Source organism: Cynara cardunculus, unplaced genomic scaffold (genome assembly GCF_001531365.2).
Source record: "Cynara cardunculus var. scolymus isolate 2C unplaced genomic scaffold, CcrdV1 Un_Scaffold_5649, whole genome shotgun sequence".
NCBI classification, from domain to species: Eukaryota; Viridiplantae; Streptophyta; class Magnoliopsida; order Asterales; family Asteraceae; genus Cynara; species Cynara cardunculus.
The window spans coordinates 21621-32066 of record NW_020202512.1 but is presented as its reverse complement, the minus strand read 5'-3'; the positions used below and the strand labels follow the sequence as shown (position 1 = coordinate 32066).

Here is a 10446-nt window from a genome sequence, read left to right as displayed (position 1 = left end):
TGATTATACTAATTATATTTTAGATTTTTTATATTTAAAATGAGATGTTTATCCTGTATTTGATTGTGTTTATCTGCAGTTAGTTACACGAATTCAAATATGGGATGAAATCGAATAGGAATTAAATCGTTTAGGGATGAACGAGTTTAAGATTTTTTTAAGAGTTTTTAAAAGTTATAACCAAATACTTAGTATAGATACGATCAAAACAACCAAATTCAAACTGCACCAACCCAAGCCAACATGTAATGGATTGGGTTATAAATTTAAAGATGGTTGAATCCATTTAAAAACAAAAAGATCAAATGTACACCCTCTGAATGAACAAACTACCTCTTTATGACATTTATATATTGTACTGTCTAAATTATAAATAAGATATAATATTTAATTTAACATCAATATCAATATATATATATATTTTTAGACTATCTTTACTCATAATCCTTTACAACTCAATTTCAATTAAAATATTACTTTATCTTTCATCCACCTATAGAATCTTCAACATCAATCCAATCTTACTTCTTTTTATCATTTAACCACAATTCTCTCCAATGCAATCTAATCTTAAATATTATTTTATAATCATATATTTAAGTTTTTTATATATAATTTATTAGTTTTTAATTTTAAGTATAAAAATAGAATAAACGCATCATTACATATTTTAAAACGTAATTATAATTATAAAAAACTTACCATACAATTGAAATTAAATAAAACAAGTCACAAAAATAAGTACAAAATTACATATTTGAAATACATAAATCATTGTAGTTAATTATCATGATTGAATTTTTGTCATATATACTCAATCAATTCATTTTTAGAGCATTATGAGTTTTCCTATTGCGAAGTTATTTCTCTGTTAGCCATATAACGAGATAGGTTTGGAATCTGTTCAGTAGAGAATTCAGTTGATTAACCATCATCTTCTGTAGCGCTTCTTTGTTGTTGATTTGTTGGCATGTCGTTAAGAAACTCAATGCGATCATAATAATTTTGGTATGTATCTCGTTCATGTTCAACTATCATATTATGCATGATGATACAAGCTATCATAATTCGTCTCAAACAAGACATGGTCCTCGAATAAATGCAAAATGAGTTTGAAGAACTCCAAATGCTCGCATTATTAGGAGACAATGGTATGTGAACCTGAGTGAAAAAGATATGTCATTATTGGGAGACAATGACATGTGAACCATTCATTTAAACATAAGAACAAACTTCAGATAGCACACTTGAAAAACAAGTTACAAACAGATACACGAAATAATAAATTACATATAAAGAATTCTAAATTTCAATGAACCACTATTCACACAACATTTTCAAAAGACGTTCTTTCAACGCCTTCTCTCCTAGTGACATATGTTCTTTCGCCAACAAATATATGCAAATTCTTATGGGATTCTCGCTAATTCAAGTCTTTCTCTTTTTCAAATTCAAGTCTTTTGGTCATGATTTCAATCTCATCGTTTCTTGTGATGTTCAATGCACAAAATTCTTCAAAATAGTCAGGAGCTAAAGAAGATTGTGATGTCTTATGATATGTGTTGAGAATTTAACACATAAAGCACTCATTTTACGTCTTTTTAGTTATAATAATTTCTTTTTATTCCCACTTTGAGTCATTTTCATGTATTTCTTTATACATTTGTTATTATGAAGCTAAATATTATGGTTGACTTGTTGGTATGCTTGGATGAAGCTAATAGAGAGTTTTTGTGAAAACAGCAGATACTGCAGCATTGGTGCAGCGTCGATCTGATTCATGAGCAGCTTTTTGGAGGGCTTAATGGATAAGACGCTGACTTTTTGGAAGGTGGAAGACAGCTGTAAAAGCTGGGTTTTTATTGAAAAATCTGATGTTAGACTTTGGTTAGGCCTTTGTACTTTTTAGTTACTCTTTTGTTGGGTTGTAACTTACTTTTGAATACTTAGCCTCTAAGTCTTTTGTTTTTGTCTTCTAATGACCCATTTTGAGTATAAAAAGAAGGCTTGGGGTGCCTTCTAAATCATCTATTACTCCTACTTTCATTCATTCTATTTGCTAGTATTGTAAACTCTCTCCAATGGTGGTTTTAATTAAGTTCTTGAAGTTCTTCATCTTTTCTTCTTTAATATGCTCGTATTTTATTTTACGTTCTTTACTTTGCGTTCCTTTACGATTATTGTTATTTACATTTCGTCATTTATTTTCCGCTATTTACATTTTCGTCATTTATTTTCCGCTATTTACATTTTCGTCATTTACATTCCCGTCATTTATTTTCTCGTCATTTACATTTCCGTCATTTATTTTATCGTCATTTACATTTTCGTCATTTATTTTATCGTTATTTACTTTACGCAATTTACGTTTATGTCTTTATTTTCCGTCATTTATTTTTTACTTTCCGTTATGAGTAGCTAAGCTTTTATAGCTTGGGTGTGAGACAGAAATGTGAGATTTTCAAACCGTGTTTTCGAAAACGACGTTTCATTGTTTCATTCGAGTTTTTATAAAGCCAAGCACACTTCTTGACGGGTTGATCACTTGAAAGTGTTAAAGTGCGATGGACTTAGAGATAAGCCATCAATAAGCACGTCAACTTGGATGGCATAAGAGGTAGACTTGAGAAAGTTGCCGACAAGGAGACTTGTCATTTGTGTTTTTCAAAACTTAATTCCCGACGGGTTGGTTGCTCTTCAAAGGTGTCAAAGTGTGATAGATTCAGAGATGAACTATCAAGAACACGCCAACTCGAATGATATGGGAATCGACTCGAGAAAGTGATTTTTAACAAAAATATTTGTTTATCCATATATTTTGAAAACACCATCGTGTCACTATCCCCGGTCCGGACACCACATAGAGATATGGGTGGAAAGCTATAAGATAGTGCAATGGTGAAGTCCGAGATGAATACCTTCAAAATAGATGGTGAAACTTAATTTCGAAACACTGCTTGTTGTAGCATTCCTATAGCATTGGCTGCTGGAATTTGTGTTTGGGTCTCACCTTAAGTCTTACACCCTTGCTTCTTTTATATATTATGTATTCTGTTTTGGATCACCTTACAATCAATCAAAAGTCTTCAAAATTGTCATCTGAAATCATCTCTTTCATTGGACTCTAATCTAACTTTGGCTACAATCCCTATGGACGATAATCCGGTACTTGTACCACTTTATTACTTAGAAAGACGACGTTGGGTCGTATTGTATACTTGCTTTGTGGCCTAATTTCATCAGTCTAAAGGTGTGAAATATAACCGACCACCTTACCTTTTTCTTTTCTCTTTGCCGCATCTTTACTCATAGGATGTTGAATTATTGAACCACCAACATTTACGATTCTTGGCAGAATAATCTCCTTCTTCTGTGCTTCCACCACTTTCTTCATTATCCACTTCATATTCCGGACGAGAATGTGTCATGTCACGTTCTAACTGTAAATCCCACTTGGGATGTTTATACATAACTTCGTTAAAAACAAGCAAGTCATTAAACTTGCTCCTACCTATCTCATAAATTGCATGAGCTTCTTTCTCAACATCTTTCACACTAATTCCGCTCTTTTTTTTTATCGATATGCTTCTTTGTATGCATCAATCATTTGTTTGCACCTTCGTTAAAATCGTGCAAAACGGTCTTTCATTTGATTTATGTCAATTTGCTTCTTTTTATTTTTTTTCCTTAAATAGTTTTGTCTTACTCATGGCTGGAGTAAAGATAGTCTTGGATCTTTTAACAAATTTTCAAATTCACAAAACATGTTTAAATACCACTTGTATTTTATCTTATCTATAGATTTTATTTAAAGAAAAATGACATTAATTTTTCCTTCTTAATTTATAATAAAATTTTGTATCGCATTACATCCCACCAGTACATAACTAATTTATTCTATAAACCCATAGAAAAATAAGAATATGATAATAGAAAAAAAAAACCAAAAATGATATGCTTATTATGTTGCTAAAATAACTTATTGAGTTGAATTAAATTGAGCTTGATTTCTAACCTACTTAATTGATATATTGAGTTAAATCGTTTATTTTCATATTGTGTTCGGTTTGTTGTTTAGATTTTTTTAGTGACCCTAATTTTAATAAATACTTTAAATTAAAAATAAAATAAAATAAGTTCTTATTATTGGAAAAAATGCAACTTTTTCTGCAAAGTTATATTTACTTTGTCCTAAAATAAATATTTACAATAAAAAAAACATATATTTTTAGTAATTTGTAATTATTACAACTTTTAATTAATTAAAAACAATTTTACTCTTAAGAGTAGAGAAATAGTCTCCATCTCCCAATTAAAAGATAAACAAAAAAGTTCATCTCCCAATTAAAAGATAAACAAAAAAGTGGATACGTAGAAAATAGAAATTTAGACAATTACTTTAAAACATAAAAAATACTTTTTAAAATGGTAAAAGCGGGAAATTAACTAAAGTATCTATTTTCAAATTTTGGATTCATCTCTTAGCTATTAATCAATCTTATAATATTTCAAAAAAGTAAGTTTTTAAACTAAATCTGCAAGTACATGGACCAAACATGTACATTAGTCCTAACACTTCCAAGTGTGACAGATGTGTCAATAGACCTTTATCTAATTTATAAAATTGGTTCTTGTATTTGTACAACTTTTTTTTTACATTTTGAACCCCCACAAATTATGAATTACCATTTAGGGGCTTAATGATATTTGTGACATTTAGGTAGATAAATGGTTAAGAAAAGAATTTAAAGACTAAAAATGAAAAACGATAATGTTTTTATTTTTTAATAAAATATAAATTTAAAAATATCATAAAATTTTGAAAAAAAAAATATCAGTATCAAATTAATCTTTTTAAAAGTTCTTGTATTTTTGCGTAATTTTCTTAATTCAATTTTTTTAATTATAATTTAGTTTAGGTTTAGTAACAAAAAAGTTTTAATTTAGGTTTAATAATGTAATTTTTTATAAAAATAATAACTAAGTATTCTGTTATAACTTAATGATTATTCTAATTATATTTTAGATTTTTTATGTTTAAAATGAGATTTTATTTAATATTTGATTATGTTTATCTACAGTTAGTTACACAAATTCAAATATAAAGCTTTAATAAGTTGTACTTATACATAATTTATTTGTAATCTTAAATTTTAATAATATATATCAATAAACAATATTTTATATATAAAAAATGATTTTTAAAAGTTTTTATCATATATATATATATATATATATTATAATATAATATAGATTTTCGTGTGAAAGTTTTTGAAAATAATTTGAAATAAAAATGTGTCCCTCTTAAATGAAGAAAGGCTGCATTTATGCACCACCCACCCAACTAATCTTCACTCCATTTTAATGATGATAATCTTCACCTAAAACCCTACGACTTTGACAGACTTTTCCGGCGTCCATTAATGGCGGATGATGCAGCTCTGCGAAAATCTCTGATATGTTTAGCTGCGATAATGGTGGTGATTGGAGTCTACACATATTCATTGAAGAAGATAATGGCGACATATCTGTTTGGAATGTTTGCGATCGGAGGTATTGTTCTTCCTGATTGGGAATTCTTCGATCGCCCTGTTTCTGAGTGGATTTCTCCGATGACTGTTCCTTATCTGCCTCCTCTTCATCCTCCTTACTCGCCTCCATCTTCTTCCAGGTGATGAATTCAATTTCAATTCTAGGTTCAATACTTTGCCATTCCAAATAGCCAAATCCATATGATAACATGTGATCGGAACATAAAATTGTGATAACCTGGTAATTAGGAAATATGATCTTTGAATTTAGTGTATTAATTGAGATATATATATATATATATATATATATATATATATATATTTATTTTATAATGTGTTTATTTCTCGTTTCAAAGTCTGAATTTCTTTTATGTGTTTGTGAAACAACAAAATACAATTAAAAGCTTTACATTACGAATCAAATACATTTGAAACAAATAAATTTTAAAACAAATATATGATAACCAATATATTAAATTCTAGCTTTCGATGAAAAAATCGTTTGAAACAATACCTTATGACAATATTTTTATAGTTATCAGAATACATGAGGTTTTCAAATGATTAAACTATATATATATATATATATATATATATATATAAGTTGGTTATTATACAACCTTTTACATTTGTATAACCAATACAATCTAATCTCAACCGTCTATTTAATTTGATGAATTTGTGATTTCATAGAAGTTTGATTGTTTTCTAATATAAAGTATTGATCATAATTAATGAACCCTAATCATCTTCCATATATATTCAAATCATAATAAATGAACTCTCATCATTTCCATAAATATCTTAATTAATTGGTTGCATTGGTTGTACAAAAGACATGGTTGTATTTGAAATATACCATATATATATATATAACTAATTTCACTATTGATGTATTCCGATCATGAATCAGACCGGTATGAAACAAGTTTTGGATTGGTATGAAACAAGTTTCAGATTACATCAATCTGTTTCATTAACTAGTTCAGTCCCAAATAATATATTTTGCCAAGTTGCCTGTAAAAAAAAATGTTTTTTAGGAACATGATATGTCAACTATATCAATAGAAGAAAAGTCAATAAACAATGATTTGCTTTCCTAATATAATAATATAATATAACTGAAAGTTAAAATGGTTTGCCAATTTTACCTTTTATTAATTAAATATTAAACCTTTTATTTTATTTTATATTTTACTTTTCAAATATAACACATTTTAATCATAATCATTGATCAAGAAAATGGATGAATAAGATTGGTTTGTAGGGTTTGCACAAAAGGGGGTGGTTTGCATTTGATCGTTCTCTTTCCCCACGCCCCCCCCCCTCTCTCTCTCTCTCTATATATATATATATATAGAGAGAGAGAGAGAGAGAGAGAGAAAGAGAGAGGAGTTGGTTATTATACAATCATTGACATTTGCGCAACCAATACAACCCAATCTCAACCGTCCATTTCATTTGATTAATATGTGATTTCATAGAAGTTTTGATTGTTTTATGATATAAAGTATTGATCATAATTAATGAACCATATCCATCTTCTATAAATATTCAAATCATAATAAATGAACTCTCATCATTTTCATAAATATATCAATTTATTGGGTTGCATTGGTTGTACAAATGCGATAGATTGTATTTGAAACAACCTATATATATATATATATATGTATATATATATATATATATAATATAGGAAAGTTTGGTTAAAAACCTATTTTAGAACCCGACGCTGTTTATACTACATAACAAGTCCCTCTTTAGGATGAATATTAATCATGATTCACACATTCATGATAAATATGGACCCTTTTATTTATCACAAACCACACATTCACTATAAATTGTATTATATGTGAAAAAAAGTCGTGAACGCTTCATTTTTCATTTTTGTGATGATCTAACATGTTTTTAATAAATTCTTACGTATTAAGATTTAAAAATTATAAATTTATTATTCAAATATATCTTGTCTCATAATAATACATTCCTTTTGATCAATTTATGTTATTTTTTTTACAGGTTTAGGTTGTATCCTCTCAGAACAATATTGTACACGATGGTATATGGATATGGTTTCTATAAATGGTGGATGTACATATCAACCTAAATTAATTATTACTATGGATTTTCAATATCTTAAAAGTACCCAATGTGTAAAATATTCCTACTTTTAATGGTAATTGACACTCTTTTTATTTATCTTTATAATTATTGTCAATCTTTATTAGGAATACTTTTTGTGTATATATTGTTGCAGTCATGCGTACTTAGATATAAACCGTTAAATTTGTATATAACTTTTTGTTTCTTTATACAAGTTCTTTTAGACTGAAATCTCAAAGGGTTCTACATATCCAAAACGTATGAGTACATTTGAGAAACTTGTATTCTCATATTTGTTGGAAACTTTCACCAATTTGTTGTGTTTATTAAAAAAAAAAAGAACAGTTGGGTTTTGATTCTAATTTGTGTATAGAAGACATTAGATTTTTTTATTGGATAATTGTGATATATGAGTTAGCTTATGGACATCGACTAATGTCCTGGACGACCATGGATAGCTTGGAGTCATTGCTGCAGGTGAACCATCATGGCTATAAAGCCTCTGATAACGTCTGAATTCGAACCTTTGAAAATCTTTTTATTAGCTTTAACTGTATCAATGAACAAGTAAAATCAGTATATAAGAAGTTGTATCCAAATAGCATATACCAACGTTTTAATTACATTATTTATTTATTATATTAAAAGATTATACGGTAAAAAAGTGTTGACGGGTCAATCCAAATCGAAAAAATTACATGTTCTATCTTATTACTCGACCTATTCATTTTATTAGCAAATTGTGCGACTTTTATGCCAAGTCTATGAAGCAAGTTTAGCCTAATACTTGAAAAGAACAATCAAGATCTCTCGAAGAATGTCTAGTAAATGATTAAGGCTATTTGAAAACATAACCTAACTTGTTTTTTAGTGTATTGGAAAATTTTCATTTGAATGACCATAAACTAGTTGATAAGTTAGTTTATTGAAATGCTACTTGGAATATAGTTTCAATAAGCTTATGAAGTTTTTTGTGTCACTTTATACCAATTATGCCATTGATTATTATTAAATGGTTTATGTTTTCGGAAAGTTAAAAGAAGTAGTCATTTTTAGACTTTGGTTTCATCTCTTAGCTATTTCTCTCCCAATATTTCAAAAAATGTCATTATCTCCACAAGTGACAACTTCTCAACTTGCAGATGGGTCAAAATGTAAAAAAGAAGTTTTTGAACTAGGTCAACAAGTGTAGAGACCAAATCTGTAAATTAGATATAGGTCACGAAAGTGTTGGGACTAATTTATAGACTTGGTCCCTACACTTGCGGACCTGATTCAAAACTTCTTATTTAATCTTTCATCTCTTTTAGTTGCAAAGATAGTGACATTTTTTAAATATTGTGAGAGAAATGACTAAAAGATGAAGCCAACTTTTAATTAATCTCCCTATATTTTATGGTCACGAATGCTAAATAGTAAATACTTGAGTTATTTATATAGTTAGGCTAAAAAAATTCAAAATTTTGTGTTATATATTTTCTAGAGATTATTGTATCAGAGCTTTATAAGATATATATATGTTGTTAAATTAACTAATTAATTATATTTATCATGATACTTGATCCTTGGTTAATCTATCGATGAATTTCATAATCAAACACCCACGAACCAAGCAGAACTCTTTCTTATGAGAAATATGCATTATTTATTACAAGAAATAATTACTAAGATACTATTAATTATGGTATTTTTAATAGTTATGGAAGTCTTTTATATCGACTATATATGTAGTCCGATGTTCAAAGGCCTTTCATAAACTTATGAATCACAAATCGATGAAATTAATTGTAACATCCAAATATCAAATATTGGACTAAAATATAAGAGAATTCAAAATCAAAAGTTAAAAGTGCAAATTTAGAATTTGTCATAGTGCAAGGGCCAAATATTAGGATTTCTTTGTAGTTTCCACTAGACTAAATTACCAAATAGGGCCCCAAAGTATTAAAAAGTAGTTTGGACCCTGTTTAATTATTTAAGTTTGAGTAAATTACACCATATGAATCTAAATACAGTTCTTATTTTAAAATAATTGCATTCAACGTTCTTATGGTTAGCAGGTCCTTTTATCTAACTCTACTAACCTTAATTTGTGAACTCAAGGAGTAATTTGACCATGAGTTAATGAATTAGATTTGACGTTGTCAAAGATAGAGAGAGACCTAGATCGTAACGAAATGCAAACCATGAAGAAGTTGACTGTAATTTTATTAAAATAAGATTGTATCTAGATCTTGAACAAACCACATAGACTAATGGTGTAATTTACTCTTTTAAGTTTTTTGGAATGTGAAGTTGGCCCCTAGACTTTTTGAAATGAGATTCCAATTTTAATAAAAGTTTTCAGAAATTACAAAAAATGCCTTGGACCTTATAAAATGGTATTTTTGTCACTGTTTTAACGATTTAAGCTTTTAGAATTTACAAAAAGGGTACCTATATTTTATGAAATTTTGAGAATTCCTGATATTTTAGTTATCGTTTGGTCTCAAAAGATCATATTTTGGCTAAAATTTATTATTTGTCAAGTAAATTATATCTTTGACATCTTTTGAAGCATTATTTATGAAAATTTATACATCGTTATAAAACGCAAAATAAAGGTATGGACATTTTTTGGGAATTAAGTATAATTAGTATATGAAGGTAGATACAAACGATCATTAGATAAACGTTGAGCATATATTAATTAGTGCAGAAAATATTTACAAAGTTGTTAATGAATGTCTAGAAATTGACTATTTCATAATATTGTATTGATATTATATAATATTATATATGGCTTTTGTGATACAAAACCAGTAGT

At 27.9% G+C, this 10446-nt stretch overlaps 1 protein-coding gene across 1 annotated transcript; it reads left to right on the top strand.

Moving 5' to 3' along the window:
- Nucleotides 1-5355: 5355 nt before the first annotated feature.
- LOC112504452 (signal peptidase complex-like protein DTM1) lies at nt 5356-7770 on the top strand. Its single transcript, XM_025108392.1, has 2 exons — nt 5356-5671; nt 7557-7770. Exons 1-2 carry the CDS (start codon nt 5424-5426, stop codon nt 7642-7644), a joined length of 336 nt encoding a protein of 111 aa, XP_024964160.1. The 5' UTR covers nt 5356-5423; the 3' UTR covers nt 7645-7770.
- The last annotated feature ends 2676 nt before the right edge of the window (nt 7771-10446 follow it).

Excerpts from the sequence above, each read along its gene's own strand:
- LOC112504452 (XM_025108392.1), top strand. The coding sequence starts at position 5,424 with ATGGCGGATGATGCAGCTCTGCGAAAATCTCTGATATGTTTAGCTGCG. Across the intron at positions 5,672-7,556 it reads TCGCCTCCATCTTCTTCCAG|GTTTAGGTTGTATCCTCTCA; the intron begins GTGATGAATTCA and ends TTTTTTTTACAG.